The sequence below is a fragment of the Meleagris gallopavo genome, chromosome 6 (genome assembly GCF_905368555.1).
Source record: "Meleagris gallopavo chromosome 6, MGAL_WU_HG_1.1, whole genome shotgun sequence".
NCBI classification, from domain to species: domain Eukaryota; kingdom Metazoa; phylum Chordata; class Aves; order Galliformes; family Phasianidae; genus Meleagris; species Meleagris gallopavo.
Window position 1 is genome coordinate 24,625,644 of NC_139409.1, and position 27,982 is coordinate 24,653,625.

At 40.0% G+C, this 27,982-nt stretch overlaps 1 protein-coding gene and 1 long non-coding RNA gene across 4 annotated transcripts in view; one reads left to right on the forward strand and one right to left on the reverse strand.

The window, feature by feature from the left end:
• The window catches only part of UMAD1 (UBAP1-MVB12-associated (UMA) domain containing 1), a 70,515-nt gene extending 68,728 nt beyond the window's left edge, over positions 1 to 1,787 (forward strand). For all 3 annotated transcript variants that reach the window (XM_085227502.1, XM_085227504.1, XM_085227503.1), the window contains exon 4: positions 171 to 1,787. In XM_085227502.1, the coding sequence (XP_085083628.1) occupies positions 171 to 428 (258 nt within the window). In that variant the 3' untranslated portion in view covers positions 429 to 1,787. The remainder of the gene's footprint in view (positions 1 to 170) is intronic.
• On the reverse strand, positions 424 to 27,801 carry LOC109368162 (uncharacterized). Its single transcript, XR_014884245.1, has 2 exons — positions 13,856 to 27,801; positions 424 to 13,502 (listed from the first exon to the last, which is right to left on the reverse strand). It is a non-coding gene; the product is annotated as an uncharacterized LOC109368162 (long non-coding RNA).
• Positions 27,802 to 27,982: the final 181 nt, after the last annotated feature.

Consider the following 27,982-nt stretch of genomic DNA (forward strand, 5'->3'; position numbering starts at 1 on the left):
AGAATTTGATCAACATGCATTAAGATTTGCTATTTCAGATCTAGCTGAACTAAACTCTAGAACTACTTTTGGTTGTTTTTTTTTTTTTTTTATTTATTAATAGTTCATGATAGGAAGCCATATCTGCCTGATGTGTAGCATCTGAATTACTGTTCTTCTGTTCTCTTCAGATAAATACAGGGCACCGATCGGAATTGACTCTATCGAGAGCAGAGGTGGGAAATGAGAGGAGCCAAAATTTGGAAAGCAGCCCTTTCATGTCAGATCTTCTAAGCGATGTACCCTTTGCCCTGGCACCACATGTGTTAGCAGTACAGGGCACCCATAATGATGTTCCTGACCGACTGCTCACCTACAACATCAATGACAATTTATCAAGATTTTGGTACGACTTTACGCTTGAAAATTCTGTACTTTGTGAGCCATAATATTTTCTTGATCTTTTCTGTGAGTCAAGGGAAAAGTCTGAATGTGAAGATAAAGATTTAGTTTGAGCAGCTTAATATTTTGGGGGCCTACCACTGATACGAGATCCATTGGATCAAAAGGATTGTTATTCAGTGCTATGTTATATTCCTTAGATTGAAGTGGACTGTAACTTACTGTGTTAAGTGTTCTGTCTGTCTACAAAGAAATCAAGCAAAACTGTTTCAGTTTGATGCTGGCTGTTGGTATCTGCTTCTCATAGGTAGGCTGTAGACACAAACTTTTCATAAAGATGAAGTCTGAGTGCAACTGCTCTGTTTTGTTTTTCATTCTGGTAATAAACATGCAGATCCTGCTCAACGTGTTTCTTTAGATCACCTTTGATTTTCTGCAGATAGAAGCCAGTGTTAATAGTAAAACGTGCTTCTTTGTACTACTGGACAGAGAGTTTTCCAAGAGATAAGTTTTAAAACTCAGACTTAATTCTGAGTACTGAAATAATTTGGAGTACTTGATACGATTGGTTACCAGTTTAAAGGTGACTGTGGGTTGCTCCATTCTCTTACCTGTAGATGTTATTTTTGTGCCCTCATTTTGTGCCATTCCTGTTGCCTGGAGAAGTCCTATAAGGCTGCCTGTTGGCTGCTGTTTGTTCTCACTACCACATGTGTTCCTGATTTATAAACGGATCAGCTTTTCCATTTTAACCTCTTTGCCCCCTAAAGAAGGAAATCTCAGGACACGTACTTTTAATGGTCACACCCTCCTTTTTTTAATTTGTGTGCCAGAGATACAGATGGCAATGTTTAACAACAGGAAAACATTACATTGTTTCTTATCCAGCTAAATTAGATGGCTAAGTACCTAAACATGCTTTCTCACAGACCACTGTGTCCCTAACTCACATGCTTCCAGCATGTTTTTTCCAACTAAAACCAGAGTTGCTGTGTATGAGCAGCAGCTCTCTGATGTAATACCGTGATTTGTGTGAGTAACGCTCTGTGTTGCACAAAAGATTACACTTGTTTTCTCTCTTGGGGTATTTATGTTGTGCCAAATCTTAGTAGGTAATTCCATATATTTTTATGCTCTGTGGTAGCTCAAAATATATATTTTTTCAGACTTACATTCTGTAGGTATTTGAGATAAATACCATAAAGGATGGAAAAATTGCATTGTGAATGTCTTAGGTTGTTACATATTCATGTTTAAGATTTAATCTTTTTTAATGTATGTATATAAGTGAATTTGTTAGTATATGTTTAACAGTTCTGTTCATAAATGTTCTGAAATACTTGCTTCAGGGAAAGTAAGTGTACTGCATACCAATAAATAACTGTCAGATAATGTGTGACAATTAATACTTGGCTTGACCTGTTTTCTTTTCTGTAGCAGTGACCATTGAGACTTCGTGGGAGCTTGAAATTGTTTAACTTAGAAAATTTTTTCAGTGTCACTTTAAAATCAGGGTATTCAGTGAGTCTGTCACACCTTCATCTGCTGTATTTTGTGCATTGTGTTGGTGATGTGCAATGGTTGGTTGGTGTTGATGACACTGCTGCTGTGAGCTGAGAGTACTCAGGCCCCTTAGAGGGAAGAATTAATTTTACAAAGCTGCTTAGAACTGTTTTGTGTGCTGATTTTTCTAGTTAGAACATACGTGAAACACTGTTTAATTTCCATGATTGTTTTATATTTCTCCTTTAAAAATTAACCATTCAACAAACAGAATGTTTCCATTCGAGATGAACATCTCAAACCTGAAATGTCTCTCCAGCTCAGCTGGACTGGAAGCAGAACTGCACGATGCTGCTGAGAAGCCAACAAACTCACAGTACTCGTTCTTCCCTTGTCAGCTGACAGCACATAGCTTTTTTTGGCATTTGTTTTTGATTAAAGCTAGATAATCCATCTATAATAATTATATCTTGTCAGAGTCATGCTCTGCTGTGCTTGCAAGCCAATACGGTGTCCTTTTAAAAGAAAAGAAGATGCAAAAGAGTGTGAGGATGAGGTTGCATTCACCTATGGTGAGAAATATGGTCGGTAGGTTAAGCATTTGGCCTGTATCCTTGGCCGTGTTCCATTAAGGTTAAAATTTGCACATAGCAAGAGTTCTTGTAACGAGCAGGGGTGCTGGAGTGCGTCTCCTCACTGCCCTCTCTTTAGCAAGGGTTGAGGCTTTCCCTTGCTTAACATCATCCATAAAGAATAGATTGAAGCTTAATGGTATCCAGACCACAAAGGTGAACTTCTTCCCACTGGGATAAGAAAAAAGACACTTAGACTGTTATAAATTAGTAAGATTTATGGATTTGCCTGCTAATAACATGAAGATGGTACAGAATCTCTGGAAAATGAAAGATTTCAAACGGTCTTAATTCATATAAAAGTGTATAGCACTGTAAATGCGTATCGGTCGCTGTCAGCAAATGCTGAATGGTTGTCCTTTAAACACATTAGGCCACTCATTTTAAAAAATGGAATTATAAACTATTATAATATAATCAATATTGAGATTTAAGTAGTAAAATGCCCCAGCCAGTCTTTTCTATATGTTCTGTATGTTAAAACAAGAACTGGAATAAAGCTGTTTGCATTGTGTTATGGGTACGTATGTAAATTGTTTAGACAGAACCGAAAGATATTTCATAGCTTATATCAGCAACATCAGAGTTAAGACAGGTTGTCAACTCTAGAGCTAATGATGAAAGCCTGAGGTATGATCCTGTGCTGGTGGAATGCTGTAAATGAGAGCTTTGCTACTGCCATTAGTGGACACTTTACTCGGCCTTTACTCTTTTATTAAATAGTTTATTTAGGTAGAGTTTGGTTTATGGGATATTTTGAGTTTCATTTGTAGTTCTGTACATTTTCCTTGCAAAAGACATACTCTGCTTTGTGTGATGGCTTCCTTATGGAGTTTTCTAATAAATCAAACATAACAAGACACTTCTTATTTCCTCTGGAAAAGTAGTAAATACAGGCCTCTGGAACAGCCTAATTTTAAATTAGAAAAAGGAGACCAAAGCCCACATGTTCAAAGGTAAATCAAAGTATAATTGCATCCAGAGCAGCTCTACGGAAGGCTGAGTGTGAGCCCATCCCTACAGACAGCTCCCTGGTGACAAGCTCAGAAGTGGAACCAGACAACACTGTGCAAAGGAGGTCAGTCAAGGAGATGGTTACAGATCCCCTTTCTGTTGTTTTCTATAAAGTACAACCTGAACCTTGTTACCACAGCTGGCAGTGCATGCTTGTGTGGTCACGGATGAGAGGTTTTGACCCTAGAGCAAAAAAAAAAGGGTGAAAGGCAAAGAGTATATTCACCATGCTAGTTACAGCAGCTCAAAATAGTATGCAGTTTATTGCATTGTTAGCTGGAGAACCTGTCATGTCCACAAAAAGCTAAAGCAGCCTCCCTGTGTGGGACGAGCGGGCTGCTCAGAACAATAGCATGAAGCTTGTGCTTGAGAAACTGCTTTCCTCTTCTCCCCACCGCCCTTTTGTTATGACATAATCATTCATCTTGCTTTGGGTTTTCTCAACCTAGTGAGTACAGAGAGGAACCAGAACTGCAACTAACAGGGGCTAACTCCTTCCCTTCTTAGGTAACTGCAACAGTTCCTCTGATGACAAAACGATTCCAGATTAACCAGATTTCCTTTCAGAGCCAGAGCATGTCTGCTACAGCAACAGAGGCCGAGCCTGGAGAGTAAGTTCGTAAAATCCAAAGGCAGTCTCCTACATGCCAAAGGGCACAAAAGGAAGAGGAAAGTTTAATAAGCCATGTTGGATTTGCTTAGCCCATCTGCTGTGATGAATTTCTGTGAACATAACGAGCTCACAAAGTTAGCCATAGGTACATCAGGCCTAGTTTCTTCCCATCAGTGTCACATTCCTTGAAGTAGCATTGTGAATCTCCCCATTATTCACTGAGGCCATATTCTTTCTTAGATATTTTCTTCCTTTGATTCTTCTAGAGAACTGCCTCTTTCTTTTCAATATCTTTTACAGAGATGAGACTGTTTCCAGAAAATAGATCCAGCCTTCATTCTGCAAAGGGGACCCTTTTGCATAGGCACTTTGTTAGCCTTCCTTCTGGCTGAATCGGAGCCATCCAAAAGAAGCAGTGTAAGTATTCATTCCTACTGGAAGGAAGAAAAGACACTACCTTGTTCCTGTTAACAGTCAGCTAATTTGGAAGCATTGCTGCCCGTAAAACACAACTTGACTTTTTATCAATTTGGAATTTCATCATTTTCAGATTCCTTGAGTCTAAGAAGGAAATTCAAGGCATGGTGCCTCACTGCTTAGTTCCGAAGAGCAAATTTTAGGTTTTTGTGTTTGATATTTCCTTTGCTCTGTGTGATGCCAGCGAGTAAGACTGTTTTAATTCTTCAGCACATGCTGATGAGCCTGCTGAGAAGGAATAAATCCAAGAAGCAGTAAGATCCAAAGCACTGCTTTGACCTCCGTGGATGAAGTCCTTAGGCAATTCTGTATGCAGAAGCATTTTTGTCCATGTATAAGTGGTTTAAACAATTAATAAAACTCTCAAAAATAATGTTTTAAACCTTATTTTCTGAGGCACATTAGTAGCAAACTTTACTGCTTTCGTGAGGAGTGCTAAAAGTCTTGACTAAGCCTGGCTGTTCTGCATGCAATTACTTTGAGGCAATTGGAAACTACTGGTTTTGTACAGATATCTACCTACTGTGAAATGGCAGAGCCCTCATATTTCCTTTATTTCTTTACGTTGTTTGGAACAAAGAACACATGGTGGAATTAAATCAAACTAAAGGGGGAAAGGGTGGCAAGGACACGTAAAGAAGTTTTTGTTGTAGTAGCTAAAACTGGCTTTTAGGAAAGTGCAGAAACTAAATGAAATGCAGATGCTAACAATATGACAACACTATTATATTGGTGATCCAAACTGGGAAGTAAATTGGTGTTGGTATTGTGCTCAGTGGTGTCTTTTTGTGTGCACATGCAGCAGATAGCACAAAGGTCCCTAAACTGCCTCTGTCCTTTTCAGGTAGTTGAATATGTAGAGTAACAACTGCGTACTTCTTTCAACATCTCAGAGCTGATACTTGTTTTCAGTCTGGAGCCTTCCAGGCTGTAGTCTTTGTAGTCTGTATTTCACCACAGAAGGGCAATGAATATTAAAGTTTACTTTCTAATGAGACATCAGAGTTGCTTGAAGAGCTTTGCTATATCAGAGCTCAGCAGTTTGTCAAATACATTCGTCCCACAGAAACAAAACTGTGTGAGCATGCTGCATGGTTCCTACAAAAACCAGGAGATGCAGAGCTTTCAGCATTGTGCTGCCAGCTATGGTGAGATACTGGAGAAGCTTTTTTAACTCTTGGACAAAGTAGAGTATCTAGTGGTGGAAGTAATGATGACCCCAGAAGGATGGAACAGCTGTAGAACAGAAGAAAAAGAGGCTTTGGTTCTGTCAGCCAATTCAACTCACTTTTTCTTTCTGCGAAGATAAAATAAACTCTTGAGATCAAAGATCTCATTTACAAGGCTGTTGTCTTAAGTCAGTCAGCACATGCACTTCAATAACAGAACATAAAAGAAACTGCTCACAAGCAAACAAATAAGAAAAGATGAGTATCAATTATAAACGTTCCTCATCCAACTGTGTGTGGGTATCAGCTTTATGATGAGAGTAGCCACATGTTTCCAAATGTTCATATATTTCAAGGGGTTGGATCTGAGCATCCTTCTAAATTACAGCAAAAAGAAATTTGAAGCAGATGGGCTCAGAAAATAGGCTCAGGTGAAATGAGCCATCAGGAGGGGAAGGAAACTACTTGTTTAAATGAACTGATACTGACTAGAACTGCAAAAGATGTTGGGACTTCATTCTGAGCATGGTGTCACCCCTTTTTGTGAAGAGATCTGCTGTTTGTCTGTTCTGCCTCAGAAAATCAAGCAATGTGTGGTGCTTTGGAAACTATGTTGTAATTTCCTTTTTCAGCTGTTTTTAGAAACTGCTGGTGCATCTGCTTGGCTTACTCTACTCTTAAAGACATTTTTAGGTTCCTGTAGTTCTAATTTTGACTATTATATGTTTAGATAGGGCTTTTGTCAAATATGTAATATTTATCTTACCCACTGAGACAAAGGGTGTTTTTGTTGTTGTTTGACTTTAATGTCTTTTGTAGTTTGGTTAGTTCTCCTCCAGTAATCTCTCAAATACAAAACACTTGCACTTCTTCTACTTAGTAGGATGGAGTAGAACATATGCATTAAATTTATCCCAGAAAGGATCGCCAAATTTTATTTCAAATAGCATTACAGTACTTGTAGATATTTTAGATCAGTCTTACTGTAGTTATGGCTAAATTTTTATCTACAAGGTTAACATATTCTCTATATTTTCATGTGGTTTAATTCATACTGTAGTTTAACTCATGGCTTGGGAGCAGGCAAACTGGGAAGTTGTCATATGGGCAATGGATATTGGATTAATAGAAGGATTTGCAATTACTTCCACTACATCCGTCTACTGTGCAGTATGTGCATCCACTCACAATGGTAAAGTTAAAGTAACTACTTCAAAGCTGGATGTTGCCATTGGATTTTTAAATGAAAATAGTACTTAAAAAGTTCTTTGAAATACCATTCACGTCTGATATTTCAGTCTGGAGATTGGGACCCAGTAATCTGTCAGTCTCTAACAGAGTAGTCCATGTAACTCAGTAACACTTGGATTACTCTGTTTACCTTTCCCCTTGTATATATCTATTGATCTTAAACTCCTCTGACCTAGAGACAGTCTCTTCGACACTGTTTATTATGTTATTAAGATGATGAAATATGGAGTAAACAGAGAAGAGGGGAGATCCTATCTGAGAATTTCCACCCTTGAACTTTTTGTCCCATGTGCATCCAACCTGAACTTTAGGTGCCTAATGGTCTGCAAGCTCAACCCAGGCCGGGTTTGAGAGGAAAATTTCTCCGACACACATCTCCATTCTATGCTTTCTTTGTGCCAGTGTGCTTAATTACAATCCCAGTCATTCTTGTTTCCATTCGCACAGGAGAGAAGGGAAGAGCTCTTCAGCCAACTCAGAAATCCCTTCCAGCTCGGCCTCCCTTTGACTGTTGGTGATGGGAGCCAGGAGTGACTGAACTGCCAGCCATGGCCTCAACTCAGTGCTTGGAAATGGGCTGTGTTGTCCTTCTTCTCTCCTGGTGAATTATTCCTGCTGAGATCAGGCCTGTCATTGAGAATTCATTTATTTTTTAAATAAGTATTTTGATTTGTTCAGAGTGTTTTAAGTCCCGAAAAAATGGTCTGGGAAGGGTTCAGTAGAGTGTTTGCTTCAAATATCTGAAAGAGCTGTTCTGTTGTCAGCCATGGTGGGAGCAGTGGGGATCAGAACACACAGCATTCCAAGGAAACGTCATTCTGTAAAAGCAGTTTTAGTTATGCAGTGAGCAGCTCTTCAAAGCAGAGAGAAATGGGTTTATTTAGAATTCTTTGTTGTAGGCCTGCACCCAGTCTTTTTTCATCTGCTTCTTTCTCTAAATGTGTAGGAAGGTGTCCTTGTGAGTTCACACATCCTTCATGACACTTAGCCGCCAGTTGGCACCTGTGCCTTATCCTCATCATGGAGATATTTTAGCAGAAGTGTGTTTTAATCCCAGGTTTATTTACAGAAAAGATGGATGGATGGATGGATAGATAGATAAAATGATTATTCTTCAGCTTTTCCAGAAAAAAATTCTTTTGTCCTTTCAATTAGATACTTCATGTGGCTCTGCTGGCTACAATCTTGTCATTTTGCCATATCTGCTGTCAATAACTCGATTACCAGATAATCCATCTGAAGAAAAAGAAAGGGTTCTGACTTTCATCATATTATTATTACTTTTTTATGACAAGTGGCAGTACAGAGATGAAGGTGCAGTTTTCAGATCGGAGTCTCCTGTAGCTTCATGTGAACTATGTGCCTTTAAGAACCATTCTCTCTCTTCAAATTACTTATTGTACGAAATTGCAGTTGGCAGCAATCAGGTTAAGTATTTAAATGTTTTCCATTTAACTGAGGGGATTACATTCACATTTCCAATTTAAAATGTTGTAACACCTTAACTTCAAAACCTCCTAATGTGCTTTTAGAGTATGTTTTAGAATATTAGTACTAATTTTGCATGAAAATCCTTGATTTCATGAACACAAAATAAAACATACTATTGTATTTTTCTCACCACTTATAGACAGGTATGTTCTCCAGCAGGAACCAAATGATTTATTGTTTTCATTGCTGCCTTCCCTTTGTTCTCCATCCTCATCCCTCTCCCAGTGATGGATTTTAAGTGGTGAATGTGGAGAAAATCATCATAATGAAAGAACTGACAAAATCTGGTCAAGAGCAGTAATCCCTCTTGGTAAGGAGACATGTCTAAACACAGTTCACATCTTTTGTCTACACTTGTCTACCTTTCTTATTTTCCTTCTTTTTTTTTCTTTTTCATTTTTTTTTTCCTCCAATTCTAAGCAACTCAGCTATTTCCAAGACTGAAGCTCAGGGAAAAGGAATTCTGGTGACCTCTTCTTTGCAGTAGAACTAAAAATGGACAGGGAGAAAGTCTTTTCATTCGTGATTGCTTTCTATGCTGCTTAACAACAAGCTGTGTGTGTGCCTGAACTCTGCCAAGCAGCCTGAGTGCGACTGGTGTGCTCTCATCAACAGGGCTTGCCCTACAGCTGTAGCTCATCTCTATTTTTAGGCAACAGTGTCTCACCTTTTCTCTCCTCTGCTGAGCAGACATTCATTGTGTTGTTTTCTGGGCCTTTTACTGTGTGTTTCAACCATCCATCCATCTGGTTAGGATGCTGAAGCCCCATGGTGCAGCAGGGTGGCAATATGAGCCCATGTGAGGAGATCTTGGACACAGAATCACAGAACCATAGAATGGCTTGGGTTGGAAGGGACCTCAAAGATCATCTAGTTCCAATGTCCCTGTTGCGGGCTGGGTTGCCAACCACTAGATCAGACTGCCCAGGAACCCATCAAGCTTGGTCTTGAATACCTCCAGTGATGGGGCATCCACAATTTCTCTGAGCAGCCCGTTCGTGTGTCTTACCACCCTCTGAGTGCAGAATTGCTTTCTAACAGCTAACCTAAACCTTCCCTCTTTCAGTCTAAATCCATTCCCCCTTGTCCTATCACTATCATCTGTCTAAGTTTATAAGCTCCTTTCAAGTACTGGAAGATTGCAGTGAGATATCCCTGGGGCCCCAGGACTGGACTGAGTACTCCAGATTGGGCCTCACAAGAGCAGAATAGAGGGACACAATAACCTCCCTCTCCCTGCTGGCCACCCCTCCACTGATGCAGCCCAGGATACCGTTGGCCTTCCAGGCTGCAAGAACATACATCTGGCTCATGTCCAGCCTTTCATCCACCAGAACCCTGCATCCCTGAGCGTCCCTTCCAAAGCTCACACTCAGCAGCAGTGCGAATGCTTTCACTTCACTTGTGAGGAGACACAAAAACGGGATTTGTTATGACAATTACACAAATATTATGTAGTCATTGCAAAAGAGGTATTTGTTGTAATCAGTTAATTCTCGTCTTCTTGGTGCAGATTACATAACTCTATTTTTGTTCTGGAATATCATTCCATCCTTTATGTTCATTCATTCTCTAGATTGACTAAAATACTCTAGTAGATTGTGGTGAAATGGCTCCCGTTTCCCCACGCTGTGCCTTTCATACTGCTGGGGAGGCAGATTTCATATCCTGTGGAAGATTTCTTAAAGTATCATTCCCAGCTGAAAGGAAAAATAGCTCATCATGGAGTAAAATACAAAGCAGGTCATTGATGGGTTTGCATTACATAAAATTGTTGAATAATATCAAAAAATCATTTCCACATTTCATACCCATTTTTTAACAAAGTGGTTTTGAAAAGAAACTAGAAATATTAAAAATGTGAAAATACCACAGAAACATTGAAATAGGTAGTAATGAGATGAAAATCATTTTGTTTTGTCACCCCAATATACCACAACAGTAAAGTAAAGTATGTGAAAACTTTAAATTTTGATGGCTATTGGCTTTCCAATGGAAAATACTGAGTAAAACTAATGAGTTGCTTATATAAAAGCAGGGGGGTGGATAAAAAAACTCAGAACTTACTTTAATTTATCCAAAAGGAAAAGCAGCTAAAAAGGTTTGAAAGCACCGCCAGAGTTGTCTTAATCATTGTCTGACACAGCCTTCATGTTACAATTGCCACCTCTAGAGTTTCACGATGAGGATTTTGTTCCAGGAAAAGGAACTGGGAACATGCTTTGTGTTTTGTGCTTGGTGTATGTGCTTTTAGGACATTCCCCATTCACACCACAAATGTAACACAGCCCAGTTGTATCTACTGAGACTTCTGGTTGAAAGCATTTCTTTCCACATCACAGCCTTCAGATGTATCTTTACAGTCACCACTTTATTGAGCAGCTTTATATTTCTCCTCCAAACACAGTTATCTCCACTGATCCATATCGTATTGAACGATCTGAAAATAATGTTATTAATGGGCAGGTATTCACCCACAGAATCACATTTTATTTTAGACAATAATTATAAATTGAACACGTTGCCTGGATCTCACTTGCCTTTTACAAAAGGATATAGGGGCTATGGATAATTTATAAACAAATAGTATTATATTATTGATCACTGATCTCCATGGTTACTGGGCTCCTCTGGTTTCATCTTGGCCTCTTTGTAATTAAGCATTGTTGCACATACACTGCGCTGTGAGTTAGAATAGACTGGAAACGCACAAATCATTATAATGGGCAAAGAGGGAGATTTCCTTTATTTTGCACCATGGCACAACTGGCAAAGCCCTTTTGTATGTACGTGTGGAACTGGCTGCCGTGAGTCGGAGCATATGGGAGCAGGTTGGGGGTAATTGGGTGAGATCTTCACTTGGGGCCATAGCATCGCTGCAGGGTTTGGGCGCTCACTGCCTGCTGTCATACTGGCACCCAAGGCACGGCTCGAGAGTCTCTCTGTTCCAATGGGATTTAAAGCAGTGATGAGTACTCAGGTTTTGTGCCGTTCATTCTTTAAATCCATATTTTTTATTTCTTGTTGACCCAAACAATCAATGGAATTATCTTTTCTTTCTTAAAAAGCAATGCAAAAATATGTACACATGAAAAATTCAGAGCAAAAAAAAAAAAAAAAAAATCAATCTTTCGCTCCACCCCTGTTTTTCGTTGAGAGTAGTCTCAAATAGTTCTTGGAGCAACAGATTGTTCAAGTTGAAAACAAACTTTGGTGAAGCCTACCTTTTTGACAAACATGTTTCGAACACTCTTCTGTGTCACCTCTGAGCTGACCCGAGGCAGGTTTGTCCTCTCTAGATGGCTCAACTCTGATACTGAAATACTTTAAAATGCAAATGGGAAACAATAGAGGAAGCATTTGCATCTTGAAATATCTTTTTAAAAGTCCATCTTTCAGTCTCCATGTGCTGATTATTCGTTTGCTTCTCCCTATCAGACTAATTTCAGTTTCCCCATTTCTGGGTTTGATTTCCCCCAGCTCCATCTCTGCAGAGCACCCCTCCTGCTGTTCCCCAGGCTGCGGATATCTGTGTTCCCATCTGATGCAGAGGCTCTGAGGGATGTGGTCACCTTTACTGCAGCAGCCACCATGGGACTCGCTCACTGCTCCTTCTCCTTTCATCTTCTAATCTGTAACACACTGCTTATCATCCTCATCAATATCTTCATATCCTGCAGGCTCTCTCTTCTCTTTCTAGTTTTTAAAGTCCTTATTTGGTCAAGGAATCCTTCCCAAATATTGATAATATTTACTTGCTCTACTATAGGACCAGTTTCAAATATGCAGCTTTTGGCATCTAACATATCTCCAGGGCTCCCAGGGGAATGGGCACTGGTAACGAGTAGCAGATATTAAAAAAACAAATGGGACTTACAGGTTTTACAGGATGCTTTTCCACACAATCCATTTCCTAAACAAAAGGGTTTCAATACACAAAAAACATAAGACTATTACACCAAGACGCTTAGGTGCTGTTGTAGTCACAGAGGGACCGTAACCAACAAAGAAATCTACTTTTAAAACACAAAGATGAGTCTATAGAAAACAAAACATTCCGAGTATGAATTTATGGATGCTTTTGCCTAGATTAAATTCCTACGGATGAGATCAGGAGTCAGTCCAGAGCTGTATTTAGAAGACACTTTCATAAAAACCAATGAAACAACAATATAATTCTATTCATGTTTCTGCTCAAGTGCCTCAACCCCACATGCAAATATCTAATTTCCCTAAATTTTACCATCTGCGAAAAAACCCCACAAAACTGCAAAAATAAGCGAGCCCAAACAGACCCATCACTGAGGACTGAAAATAGGGATTTGCAAAAAGTGGAGTCTATGGAAAGTTACCATGGACAGTATGTATTTAAAATGGTTAAAAAAATAAAATAAAAATTAAAAAATAAAAATAAAAAAGACTGCAGGAATCAGAGAGAGAGTTTGGTTTCTACCACTTTCTAAATAAGAATAATAAATGGCAAAATATGCAAGGCTGGATTGTATTAGAGAATTCCCATAAATCATATACACCAGTTGGACATTAAACTGTTAATACAAGAAAGCTTTGGAGCATGGGTTTCCAATTTCTACTGTATGAATTTTTGTCAACACAGCTTCCTGTGGTCAGATGACTTATTTTGTCAGTGCTGCTCTTTTCTCCCCCAAAAATACTGAACTGAATTTTAATGTCAGGCAGAAACTCACACACTGGTGTTCTGCTGAAATGCTGCACTAGAGAGCATTTGAGTGTTTTGCTTCTGAGCATACCTTTGTGATTTCTTACCTTATTCATGCTTGTGATCACCTCACATTTTGTCACCAAAGATGTAGCCACGTAAGCCTTTAATTAAACACATCAGCAGACATGGAACAATTAAAGTAAGTCTTCATCAGAGACACTTGGTCTGCAGGGATGAGGAGTGGCACAGTAAGTGTGCTGTGGGCCAGGGCTTTATTTACAGAGACCATGCTGAAAAAAAAACAAGATCAAATCAATAGCAGTTTGCCTAAAGAAGGAGCTTTAATGTCTCCTGGATTGAGACACTAAAGTCTTCTTCTTGCCTATTACTCTTAATACACAGCCACTGTCGTGGGGCTTAATCAGAATTCATGGAGCCGCTAAACCAGGGGAAGATTATTGATCTTATTAAAGATGTAAGAGCACTGGTCTGAGAAGACAGGGCCTCCAGAGAAGGGCTCTGCCTCATTCTGCCTGCCTGGGGCTTCACTACTGCCAGGACCCAGAGGCATTTTTCTTCTGTACATAAGAATCTCAAAAGCCTGGGCACAACTGCCCCACACTGAGCATCTAAATCTCCTCACCTGTAGTTCTGAACATGCCTTCCTGACCTTCACCAGCAGTATTTTCATTAACTTTGAGGACTAGGTTCCTTCTGCTGTTAATCCTACGTGATGCCCCTGAAAACAAAGGAGCAGCATAGATGTAATTGGATGGGAATTTAAAAATTGCAGATTACAAAAATGTTACTGATGGCCTAATGTGACTGAAGCAGTACTGCTAGCGCACAGAGAAATAACCCAGGTGTACCTCTGTGTCCTAGTTTTGTGGTTTCTGTTGTTGTTTTTGTTTCTTTTAATTTCCTGTACAAGCCCTGTTTAGTGTGCAAATTGCTTGCTATATTTATAGAAAATATTGAGTGATAACAGTAGAACTAGAACAGTGCTAATGAGTTTTTGATCAGTTGCCAAACTGAAAAAATTAAACTAAAATTCGTTTAGGATGACCCACAATAAATGTTTTCCATTTTTTCGATGTAAACAAAATCTAAGAAAGCTGTTCAGGGAACTGTTGAGTCACAGCCTGAATCACTGATTGATCACCTGAGGCAAGGACTGAGTCAGCCATGGGAGCACAGGTGGAGGCAATTCACCTGTATGACTCCTAGTCCCCATTTAAGGGCTAACTGCCACTGGGAAAGGTTCTCTTTCAGGAGATCTCTCCCTTTGGAGTTTTCTACTGCAAGCTTAGGATATGGGTAAGCATTTCATTTTTGATTGTCTCTTTCCACCATGATAATCTTTCTAACTATAAAACCTGTAAGATACCGTTTTAGCCATGCCACTCTGTGAACTGTACATCTGTTAATTGTACAGCTGCAATTTGAGTATGTTTTTCTTTCTATTGGATGGGAAGTTAGATGCCTTACTTATGGACTTGGCTCACAAAAACCTGGAGTCAGGGGTTGCTGCTGCTGAGCAGCTGCATAGTCATCATTTAGCGAGATACAAGAAGCAGGGGTAAATTTCTCTCCAGCCCATGGAGGAACTGGAGGAGTTTTGCACAGCTTCCCTAGTCTTGGTGGACAATAGGGAGACAGCATATCCAATAGTTTCCATACAAAACAATAAACCCTTGCCTGTGCTGATCTCCTTGTGGCTTCCTCAGGCTCCTCCCAGCCTTCCACTGTGAGGCTCTGGGCAGTGACTGATGACACACCAGTACCACAGCTGGGGAGCCCATCCAGGATAAATGTGGCAATTAGAAGGTGAATTTAGATATTAAATTAAAAATCTTAATTCCTCCAGTTCCACAAAGAGGGCAGTCTTGAATACACGTTTCTCATGTTCTACATCAATCAAGTGCCAAGTACTGCAGCCTTTCCTTTTCCCCCTCCAGCTTTATCTATTTGAGGGAAAAGGTCAGAAGAAACTTGGGCAGATCTGCTCCAGATTAAACCCGGTTAACTAAACCTGGTTGTTCTGATAATTACTGCAGTCATCTGAAGCATTCACCCAGATTTGAGCTGAATGTCACAGCAATGTTTTTGCAGCATACCTGTGCAGGCTGGATCTTCAGGCTAAGCTGGAATTCATTTTATCTTTCCACAGCAGGTAAAAATTAAATCTTAAAATCAGAAAGGAGTAACATGAGTTTCTTGGGCAACAACCACACTTTGGATAATAGGTGACATGCAGCTGCTCTTACTGATGTCAAAGCTACTGCTGGATGTAGGAAAGACATTTTGGGTTCATTCCCATTGCTGAGCTGCTACGTGTGAGGAAGGGTCTGTGGGCTCTGCTCTTTGCACAAAGGGTCCCTTTTGCTGCGTGGCACTCATCATGCTCCTTCCTTGCATGGACCTAACTGCTGCTGCAGTGTGCCAGTGATGTTTGTCTTAGAAACCGTGGCTCAGCTGAGCTGTTCAGTCCCGCTGTGCCATTCAGGTAGTCGCACAGTTCATCTACCACTTGCATGCTTTGTACAAACCTAGATAGGTTTTCTGAAAATTCTATTATGTGATTACTACATTCTCTCTGAAGGCATATGAATTTGTAACGGTATACTTTTATAGTAAGTGCTTTACTTCTACAGATTCAGGTTTTCTTGTTCTGCTGAATCCTTTAATTAAAGCGCACCTAGGAAAGCTGGAATGTCAGCAGATGATGTTTGTTGGAACTTTTGCTGTGTTCTTATGAGTGTGCTGCAGAACTCAAGAGACAATGGTGGGTTTCAGACAAGCCTAAATGTCTTCTAACTACTTGCTCTGTACTTTAATTTATGCTTCTTTCTGAACACGTTAAATTTTAGTTTATACGTAGGCTCATCCCTGTGCTTTTGTACCAAGTATGCAAGCCACTGAAGCAAATGATGCACTCACTACAAGCTATAATTTAAAGGCAGGTGGGAAGCACTTGAAATGCGTGTATCTTTGTAAGTTGTTCCTAAAATGCTATTATTACCTGTAGTCTCTTTAGTTTCTGAACTAAATGTCCTTTCCTCCTCCCTAAGCCTTTTATCTGCTTTGAAAAAAAAGGCTACTGGAGAGAAGATCTGTTTCAAATCTGGATTTTTGGGAAGCTTTAGCAGCCATTCATCTGCAGATGACCATTTTCAGTGAACTGTGGCTATACTTGGCTTTCAAGAATCAAAGATGGGTAATGCAGAAGAGACACTAGCAAAGACCAAGCTACTGATTTTCCACTTTTTCTTAACTGCAAGAATATCCATGTTTTCTGTTTAGCCTTGTGCTGGGATCAAAGGATCCAAATGGTTGTGCTAGTGTGCGTTACAGCTTCTGGATAAATTACTTAATGTTATTGTAAAACCTAAACTGATGTGACCCTTGTTCTCATCAATCTTATATTTAATCTTTATATAGTGGCTTGTGTAGAAGGTTCTTGTACTGCTATCCTTGATACAAAGATAGCAGCAATTAAAATTCTGCACTTGCATATAATAAAGTGTGATATTTTTAGTGTTGTTGAGCATTAGTGAACCTGTATATATGCAAAATGGCTATAAAACATTGAAATTTAAATCTAATAAACATAGATAAGAAATTGTAAATGAGAATTCTCATTTGGAAAGTTAACCACTTGAAAGAGGAAAAGCTGTTTTACCTGGCAACTTGCATGGATGGAATATTCCAGCTTTTGGAAACACAGCGTAGATAAATTGAGCTCCTACATCTTTTCTACTCTCATGTGCCTAATCACTGGCACTGCAAAAATTAAGCTGCAAGAATTTTGATTTATACACATGCAAGAGTAATAAAGCAGATCTACAAATGATGTTTAAATACCCACTATGGGCTATCTATCAGATTGATACCAAGGAATAGGAGAAAAGCCTGGGAGATGGGAAAACAACAACAGCAGAAGTAGACTTTGACATGCATAAAACATGGGAATAAGAATCTTTTTTTTTTTAATATTTGTGTTATCTGTTAATGTATACCATGGAGTAATGTTTTTAAAAGCTGCCATCAACTTCACACCTCTGCCATCATCTTATCTGTGTTATCAGTTCTCGTTTTTCAAGAGAGGATCTAAGCAACAAATTTGTGTTTTTTTCCTTTCATCCATTCCCACTTTTCCCTGTCTTGACAGTTCTTACCATGTTTTCATTTGATGACTCCTCTGTATCAGTAACAGAATATTTTTGTTTGCAGTTTTCCCTTGTTCTTCACTTTCTTTGTGGTGATCCCAACAGACACAGGAAGATGTCTGTTCATCCATATTTTTGAAATACACTTAATTTCATTTTGCTTTGCGATTATTTATTTTTTTCTTCCCCTTGAACGTAACTTCTCAAATAGAATAATGCACTGCCTGCAGCAGTTACCTCAGATGGCTTCTTGCCAACTTCACCTTGTCTCAAGTTGTCTTCAGTTTCTTCTATGTATGCTCCACTCAGCTGTTCTGAGGTCACTATTAAAGATGTGAACACAGCTCAGGACTTCCTGCCTGCAGCATTATTGATCCTACTGTAACTCTGAAATCTTGTCCTGTCTTAACGGAATCTTTTCTTGTTTTCCAAATCATTGCCAATTCTTTAATCCTTCCTTCAGCCAAGCTTTCTCTTTCAAGAAAATCTCACCAGACTCTATTTTACCTCCATTCACCTATTTGTGCATTTTCTCAGGTGATTTCTTCTGATTACATCAACTCAGCCATCACCTCTACAATACAAATCCTTGCTTTTCATTACACACACCTGGTTCCCTGTGAGACTGAAATGTTGAAGTCAAGATGACCTTCCTGAATTCTTGCTAAGATATTATTAGCCTATTTTTGTATCCTTTCCTGGCATTCCTCTCTCCTGTGACTCTGAATACAAACCAGAGCCATACAAATTAGGGCCATCCGTTGGGCACCTGTTTGTAATCTTATCTTGTATTTCACTGCATCTGTGAAATGCATCTGTGTGATGCAGTTCTTTGTTCTGAGCTGGCTATGCCATTTTCGGTTGTCTGTGCATCCTCAGAAAGTGCTGTCATTCATTTCTTGCAGGTTTTCTTCTTGCAAGCTATACTCAAACAGACTTAAAAAAAAAAAAAAAAAAAAAACAACCAAAAAACAAAACAAAAAACCCCACTAACTTCTCAGCTGTCCTTCAAAGTTATCTCAAATCCTACAGCTTTTATGAAGCATTCAGGAAAACAAGAATTGATATTTCCTAGGACAATTTCAGTGGGGTATATGTTCTTTAATTTACTTGTAGCTTTATAAACATATTTTGTGCTACGTTTTGCCTATAGAAATCTAGTCTATACTAAATATATACTCAACTTCATTCTTGCTTCCTTCTTTTTTTACTTCAGTTTCTCTTATAAATATTATGACCTCCTTTGCTTTAAGAATTGTGCTTTTGGGTGTGTACAACCATCACAAAGCCCTATAATACAACATATAATAACATTATTTTTTTTTTAGCTGTACTCACAAGACATCACTGAGATTTCCCAAAACACCTCATCTTCTCAGACACCTGTAGCAGCATACATGAGAGTCAGCAGTAAATGCTGCACTGGTAAAAAGTGAATTAAACTCAAATGTGATAATTTGAGGCATTAACACACTGTGGCATGCCAGCTCATCTCATTGCATTGAAATAATATAAAAAATACAGTGAGAAAAGAAAACGTGTGCAGTATTGCACAGTTTGGTCCAGTCAATCGGATCAGGCATTCACCCTGATTCTCAAGATATTGAGACAGACAGATTCACACTGCTGCCAGCTAGAGCTCTATGTATCAGGAGAGTAAGAGGATATGGAGGGGCACTTAAGTTCTGTGTGTGTATGGTGCCAGACATAATAGTATCATGATTAATCACTTGGTCACCAAGCTGCTATGACTGGAAAAAAAAGTTCAATTCAAGAAGGCTGGGGAATAGTTTGAATTTAATTTCTTAAAGGTGTGACGATCCCAGCCAGGTCATACCTGAATCAGCCTGTTCTAATTTTGTGTAAAACCAGTAACACAAGCCCACTGAATTGCATAATTTATAAATCACTTCAAGAGAGTTTGGTGTGAAAGGTGATATGAAAGTGGAGGTTGTTAACCACTGCTGCAGCTGGCTGAGTGTCTTGTTTATTCTCTAGCCATATTCTGCGTCAGGAGCCTGTACCACAACTAATTAGCCATAATGCTTTATAATTGTATAAACAGAATATATAATAGATCTGTATGATATATAATTAATTTTGCCCTTAAGGAAAGCTTTTGGAAGTCAAACCATGAGCTCTTTGAGAATTGCCTCTTTATGCTCTCGCTGACAAGGCATATATCCCTGCTGGCAGAGCTCAGGGAACCTTCCAGAAAACAATTTCATTAGGTATGACCAGGTGTTTTTTTGCAGGAGTGAGTGCTTGCAGCCACAACTCTGACATTGAGGTGGCTGCAGCTGTGGCTGTGGCTGCCTTCATGCAGCCAGCAGTGAGAAGTGGGGTTTTTGTGCAGTGGTCAGTTTTAAAAAAAGCTAACCTATTGTTGTCATGGAGGTGCTACTTATTTAGGCTTGTGTTTTGTTGTTCTTATTTTTTATTAGATTATTTTTATGTGTGTGCGTGCGTATGTAGTAAATTCCAGGTTTAACTCCATTACTACTATTGCAAATACTACCTCAGAAGCCCAAACAAATAAATATTTTTTTTTTTTTCTCCTGGATTATGATGCATAAGTAAGAACAACCCAGTGTAGTTGGAAAAATCACTGCCCTGATAGATTTGCTTATCTTTGCCACTAGAAAAAAAAAACAAAAAACGCAAAAGACTTCAGGAGTCCTGTTGGATCAGGCCTGATCTAATCTTTAGATGAGGGCCAGTTGCCTTAAAGTGACAAAGCAGGCAGCATCCAAGACGTGCTCAAGCAGAAGAGCAAAGTACTATGTCACCTAGATGTGGGGACCAGGGCCTGTGCGAAGACAAGGCTGCAGCTGGCAGCAGTATTCTAACAGAGCTGAGCTAGTCTGCTGAGAGATTTCATCAGTCCTTGTGTTCAGCCAAAGCTTCTCATTGCGAGATGCTGATCAGAGCCAGCGGCCGTGCAAGCAGCCCAAGGTGGGGAACTCCCATCTGCCTGGTACTGTGCCGACATTCTGATCAGAGACAGCTTCACGTCGCACTCCATAGGAATGATAATCACACCCTTCCTGAGGCCTGACATGCCATGGGCAGTGTTATCTTTGCACGGCTTTCTAGATCATTCTCACTGATAAAGTTTGTGTACCTGAGAAGTATTTAGCGGAGCTGTCCTCGTGCACACAAACAGAGCAGTTGACTCTTAACCTCAGACGCTTGGGATGGGAGTAGTCTGTGTCAGTTTGCATGCCCTCCAAAGCAACTCAACAGGTCATTTACCTTCCCCTTTCCATGGGGAGCTTTGAGGTGGATTTATTAATTGGGTTCCAAATCTTTTGAGGTAGCTATTTTTGAGGTCACAAGATTTTTCTTCTTTTGTTGCTTTCCCACCCACGTCCATGTCTGAATTTAGAGCTGCCTTCCGTTCCTTTGGGAGCTAGGAGTCACAGAATAAATCTTTTTCCTTCTCCCTTCCAAAATTAAGAGAGATAGCTTCTGTCTTCTCATGTAATCAACTTCATTTCTTACTCCCTTTCTCTGCACTTCATATGATGAATTATCACTTACCGCTCTTCGCACAGATACATTTGTTGTTTACCACTACCTCTCACATACCAGAGTCATTTCATTTGCTGGAAGAGCCAAAGTTGAGCTACTAACTCAGTAGTGTAAGAGAAGATCTTTCCCTTGAGATGTTTCATGCTGGGCTTACAATCACTGAACAATTACATCAGACATTTCAGTTTCTGCATGATGACAGGGATTTCAACTGCTAATCTGAATGTAGTGGTTATATTCCCACCCGTGTCACAGTGCTTACACTATATTTCATGTATCGGGGACCTTATGTGTGCCTACCTGGCTGGCCAGCCCAAGTTTGCGCATGACAATCCTGGAAAGAACTTCTGAAAGTATATGTGGGCTTTTTGTCATTTAAAGCTATGAAGAATCTGAAGAAAAAACCCAGATGCACATCATTGGGACAGTCCTGATTTCTCGAAGGAAAAAGCCCTCTTTCCGGGCAAATAACACGTATAAATAGATTTACCAATTAATGCTTTTATTTCCAAGAACTCATAAAATCTCAGATTACTCTTGAGAGTAATAAATACTTCAATAATGCTGTTCTTGATTACAGGCAAGAGTGTAACAGCTCTGACTGGTAGTGATTTCATAACTGTGCTTGATTACAGGCATGTTCCTATTGTACTGATGCAGAGGGGTTATTTGTTTCCTTCTATCAGTGTCCTGGATTCCACTGGAGACCAAGAGCACACTGTGTCAGCACGCATGGCTTACAAAGCTACTCTCCTCAGAGCCTTGTCACTAAGGCACAGCTATTAATAGCTGGGCCAGCAAAACTTTACAGAATTGTGATTAAAGCTCTATGTAATTACATCAGTGGAGGACACTTTCTAAAGGAATCCTGAATTTGAGCAACTCTTGAGGGCTCTGTCTTGCATATGAAGTTTTACTTCACAGTATGAAGCTAAAGTTACTCGTATCTTTACCTTATTAACATTACAACAAGAATCAGCACTACAAATTAGAAACAAAGAAAAACTATATCCATAATATTGTCCCCACTTCCTACTACTACAGAGCTGAAAGAAGGAAAAGCTCTATTAAGCCAATTAGCCCTCTCTCTGTCAACAAGCAACATCAACAGAAAAATCATGCCTTGCAATTTATTCTCTGGTGCTTTGTTTATTTGGTATTAAATGACTCATGGAATATGGTTTCCACCTCTCCCCTAGGGAGATTATCCCAGCTGCTGAAACTTAGTAGCAGTTCCCTTTCTTTTGTCTCACTTTTAATGATCCCTAAGTTTTTCATTCTATTTTAGGTTGGAATGAAAAAGCTACAAGGGAAACTCATCTCCCCAAGCCTGCTTTTATAAGCAGTAAGGCTGTGACAGAAACACATAAACCCAAGGAAACGCGCAGTCAAAAAAGAAACACATCGTTTGTTTCACTGAACGATGCCATCTCAGTGGCACATGTATGCTTCCTTGTTTTTACAGGTTGTTCCTGAGTGTTATGTAAATGTGCATTTATTGCCTGTAAGTTAGCATTTGGCTAATTGTTAAAGCTTGTTTTATGGCTTCTATGTCACACCAACAACCCACATTTACAATTAAGTATTTGCTCCACAGGCAAACACATTGCTTTCCTAGAATTATTATTTACAGCGTTTTGTCTCAGTGCTGTGACTCTGTTCTGACCCCATAACCTGTTGTATGCACAGAATATCTCAAAATGGAACATATTTATTAAGGGTATGTAGCCTGTGGAAGAGCAAAATCTGTTTTTTAAAAAAAGGTTGTGATACATTTTGTTCTTACCAGACTGCAGTATCTACTTGACAAGAGAATATTTTCCTGCTTTGAAGACGTAGTGACAGCATCTTCATTTCCCAGCCGTGGTTTTGCAGTATACTAAGTCACTTCATAGCATTCCACTGGCTGTAAAGGAATGGTAAGGGGCTTTCCAAAGAAAATTCTGCACTGCTTGTTCTGCCCTTGGAGAAAGATGGTGGTGAACAAGGCTTCGTTGGTGAGAAAATGAAAGGAGGATAAATAGACAGGTAGAAGAAATCCAGAGGGCAGAGCTGCAGGCCAGAGGCAGCCTAGCTTCTCACAGTGTACAGTCTGACATTCTTGACTTGTGCATTATGTGTACCAATGGACAGAAAGAAAGCCTTAAAAATAAACCAGGAAGGATTGGTGATTTTAGCTGTGAGTTGAATGTCAGCCTTTGTGTTAAACTAAATGCTCAAGGAATACATAATTCAGAATTCCCCAGTGGTTGTCCTGTTTTCCTGTAGATGAGAAGAGGATGCAGCCAGCAGGTCTGATTTCAGATGAGATAAAATGTTGTTGTAACAAAAATAATGGTTAATGAGCATGTTCTCGTTTAAGTGAGTTATCCACTACCACAAAGGAAAAAAAGAAAAAGCTTCTGGCAGACAGGAAGGAAAAGCATTATCCAAAATGGTTTTCAATATTCTTAAGGAAAAATCTTATGGTTCTTATTTGCTTTCTTGGTTTCTTCATTATGCAATCCTTACTCACAGCAAAACTCTAATGTGCTTAATGAAACACAGTAACAAATAGTATTTGACTAAACAGACAGCACTGTAATACCTGTTTGTTGAAATCTGATATGAAACTTTATTCTAAAATATTCTAATTTGTGAGTATGCACATTTGACTCAGTGTAAATACTCTATAAGTATTTAGGATAGACATGAATCAAGACTGTAAGGAAAGGAAAACTACCACTTGTCCGAGTGTTTGGCTCTAAATGGGACAATGAGCAATACAGCATGAGATTCTGCTGATGATCTTCTGGAATGTATGGCTCCAGAAGATACAGCACCAACTCCCTGGCCCTCCTACCCCATTCCAAAACATTTTCCTTTTTTTTTTTTTTTCTTCTTTTTTTCTTTCTTTTTTTTTTTTTTCTGTCTCTTGTTCCATTTCTCATTGCCTCCTATCTCACCCAGACTTCTCAGTGCCAACCTCTTCTCTGCTGAGTGTCAGTGAAAATAGCAGTGAGACTAAAAGCTTTGTATCAGCAGCCCTGCAGAATTCAAGGACACAACTGCAACACATCCCAAAAGGCTCACAGACAGAGAGTGCTCAGGTGGTTGGAGGAGATCAGATCTGTGCCATTGAACATTGTGCAGCTGTGAGGAGGTGGGACATGCTTGCTAAGGCGATCTCCAAAGTTCAGCTGTGAAAAAAAATCACGCAAACAAATTCCGTATGTTTTGTTTTTTCAAATGATTGGCTTGCTCTAGCTTGAGGAATCTTTTTAAGGCAAAACAAGCCAAAAGACAAACTATCGCCCACAGCCTGAAATAGACTTTTTCTAGAAAAATTCACAACTCCTGGTTTAGCAGCACCAGCTAAACCCGTTCCTGCCTAAGGAGCCTCAAGTGCAACTTCTTTGAGACAAAGTTTCATCACTGAAGGGCTGCAGCTTGGCTTGTTCTGGTACTCCGCCACAGCTGATTTTACATCCAGACTGCCATTTGGATATAAGCACTTCATCTTATTATTTTTCTCATTCCAAATGCAATTATCTCAAATGTAAGCTCACTAGAAATAATTCAGTTGTAGTGAATGGATCAGAAGATATGCAAAAACAAATGCACAATTTTTCATTGCTATTTTGTGTGAAAAATAGCATTGTTTGAAAACCTCAGAGGCAGTGAGGAAGGACTTGTTTCTAAGTCGAGTGGGCAATGGCAACAAAGAAAATGTAGACAGAGGAAGATAAAAGAGGTATAACAGCGATGAAGCTATCAGGCTGACACACTTAGAGCAGAGTATTGACGTTCTCTGACACAGGTAAGTGCCTCGAAACAAAAGATACATCCAGACTTGAAGGGTTTTTCCTCTTTAAAAACTTCAGGTAGGAACAAACTAACAAGGATTAGGAATGCACAGTGACTAATGACTGCCCAAACCTCTTTGGTTTCCATGGCTCATGGCACTTCAGTAAGTCTATTTCTGCCCTAAAGAGATGAACCCATTAATTGATAACAGTAGGATACACTTGTGCAGCTCTGCTCCATGCTTGCCTGCAGCTGCCCCGATCTTTGAGTTTGCTCCCTTGCTTCCATGCTCTTGCTTTAATGTATAATTTCCACTGCATTCAGGATGCCTCTCCCAACCATGCTAAGAATACCCATGACTCTCAAAAGGCTGTAAATTTCTGAACTTCCCATTACACCAATGTGAACTCCCTAAGCACATGGAGATGTGAAGCAAGAAACACTTCTTATGTAGCTTTTGAAAAGCTGTCCCAGGGTACTTAAGGCAAATGTGGATTTTTGAAAAATACGTAGACTCCGATAGGAGCTCAGTTTTTGCTCCACTCTCCCTGTTATACCTTCCCCTGAATGTTACAGAGCAATGGTTTTCCCTGAGGGAAGTACTCTGAAACTTCTATCGAACACTTAATGGAAAATATCAGCACTTGGCACCTCACTTAAAAATAAGGAAGAACATATCCTTCATCTTCTCTGGCCTACATGTGACAAACGTTTCCTGGGAGAAAGGTGCGATGCTGTTTAACTATGTAGGCTAATTCCAGCTAAGGCAGTGACAAAAAGGAAATAACTTGTGGGGGGCAACGTCTACTCTGTATAGCTGTTGATGGGTTTGGTAAAATTTGGCTGGAAGTGCCCCCAGCAGACCAGCCTTGGAAGGCTGTGTTCACTTGGACTGTAAGGTCACAGTGTAGTCCTTGCTGTCTGGAAAGGAAGAAATACTGATATTTTACAGTGCTCTGTCCAATCACTGTGGGAAGAGGTATGTTTTTGTTCTAGTTCTTGTGGATTTTTCTTTTGTCATAGATTTAGCTTGTCTTTATGCATCGATTCTTCCTATTCTTCTGTGTCCTATTTGTTTCGATGGGGAAGGACATAATGGAATTATGATGAGGGGCCTGGAGCATCTCCCTTACGAGGAAAGCCTGAGAGACTTGAGACTATTCAGCCTGGAGAAGCCTGAGAGGGGATCTTATCAATGCTTATAAATATCTAAAGGGTGCGTATCAAATGGATGGAGCCAGGCTTTTTCAATGGTGCCAAGTGACAGAAGAATGGGCACAAACTGGAACACAGGAAGTTCCATCTGATCATGAGAAGAACTCCTTTGAGGGTGACAGAGCACTGGAACAGGCTGCCCAGAGAGGCTGTGGGGTCTGCTTCTCTGGAGATACTCAAAATCAACCTGCACACTTTCCTCTGCTACCTACTCTAGGGAACCTGCTTTAGCAGGACAGTCTCCAGAGGACCCTTCCAACCTTTAAGATTCTAATTCTGTGATTTGCAGGAGTTGTGGAATAGTATCTAAATACCATATAAATTTTAAAGTCTTTCACTAGTTCATCTTTGCCTTAATCTAATGTAACTCAGCACTGGTTATAACTGCAGTGTATCAATCATTGCCCTGCACAGGCAAAGATGTGCCTTTTCTCAGCTGATCCTAAATGGTTTCTAGTCTCTACAATACATTACTGTATCAGCAGTGTTATCTGACAAAACTAAAAACATAGGAAAGTGTGCTTACTATTTAAAATACTCCAGGGCTAATGTGCGCAGGCTACTACTATGGAAGAATGGCTTCTACAGCCATTTTGATGCCAGTGCAGTGAAGTAGAAAAAACAAACTAGATAGACTTTATAAGCTGTGATTAAGCACAGTGCTAAATCCTCAGGGAAAAAAAAAGTCTCTACAATGCAGTTATAGAAGCAAATTTGGCTCATGTTCGCAGAAGAAAAGACTGGACTGATGGAAAAATATACGGTTGCTGACTTTTCTTAAAAATTAATTTATACAAGTGGCTCTGCTGCCTGAGCACATGTTCATGTGGATGTGAGGTGTATTATTCCTACCCTTTTTGTAACATAACCGTGGTGACTGCATCACATGATGCTAGTGCAAACAAAGTCACATTAACAGCCCATGAATAGATGCATTTTCCTAGAATACAGTTTCGCACTGGGATTATCGACTAGTTCCTGGGCTACCAGAGGATAAGGATAGGTACAGACAGCTTTGGGAGTAGGGGGTAAGGGTAGAAACCTTCAGAGCAGTAGAAGATAATTGTGTTTATCATATAACTGAAAAAGGTACAAAGGATATAGTTAATTCTGTGAGACTACTGCTTCGTTACTGTATCAAACAGTAAGAACCTAACTTTTAAACATCACCCATTCTATTTCTACCTCTTCTCCATGTCTTTTTTGCTTTTAAAACCTGCATTTTGAATCTGAGAAGCCAGCACATTGAGCTGACTTCCCCCAAGAAGGGAGACTTGCTCCTTTATTCCTCTTACATCAACCTACTCACATCAAATTCAACGTAAACTGCTCTTGATGGATTCGACTCATCTCCCTAATCTTACAACCATCTGATTTCTAACTATTAAGTTACTCGCCTCTATTTTCTTTCTGTCCCACTCTCTTATGTTACCAATTCATCTAGTGGGGGCTTTTTCTCCCACAACAGAAGCACTTCTCTTAATGCCACTGCAAAACTTTATTTCCCCCTTGACTTTCTCTGAAAAGCATTTTTTTACATAAATTAAAAAAAAAAAAAATCTCATCTATTTCATAGAAATTTACACGTAGTGACGAACTACGTTGAATTAGAATTTAAAGAAGATCTTCTGGCAAAAAGAAAACCTTTGCACGCGCCTGATGGTCATGCACGATTGGTGTGGGTGTGCTGGAGGCCATCTTTACAGCCACCTCACACCTCGCGGGGCGGCAGGGACGGAAAAGGCTTCGCAGGGGCAAAGCGCCCATTGCTCTGACTGAAAAGCTGAACAGATGGGCCTAGAGAACCCCTCCGTCCACCAACCGCCCCCTCGACCCCTCCGCAGGGCTACCACTTTCCACCCGCCCCACAGAGAACCCGCCCCGCCTCCTCTCAGGGCCCGCCTCCCTCAGCGCTGCCACATCCCATTTCCCGCATCCCGCCCCCCCTCCGTAGCGCCCCACCCCCTCTGCGCATCGCCGCCCTTCGATTGGCTGAGAGCGGAGAGTGACGGCAGCGCTGAGCAATAGAGCCAGCGCTGGCGCAACGGTGCTGCCCAGGGGGCGTG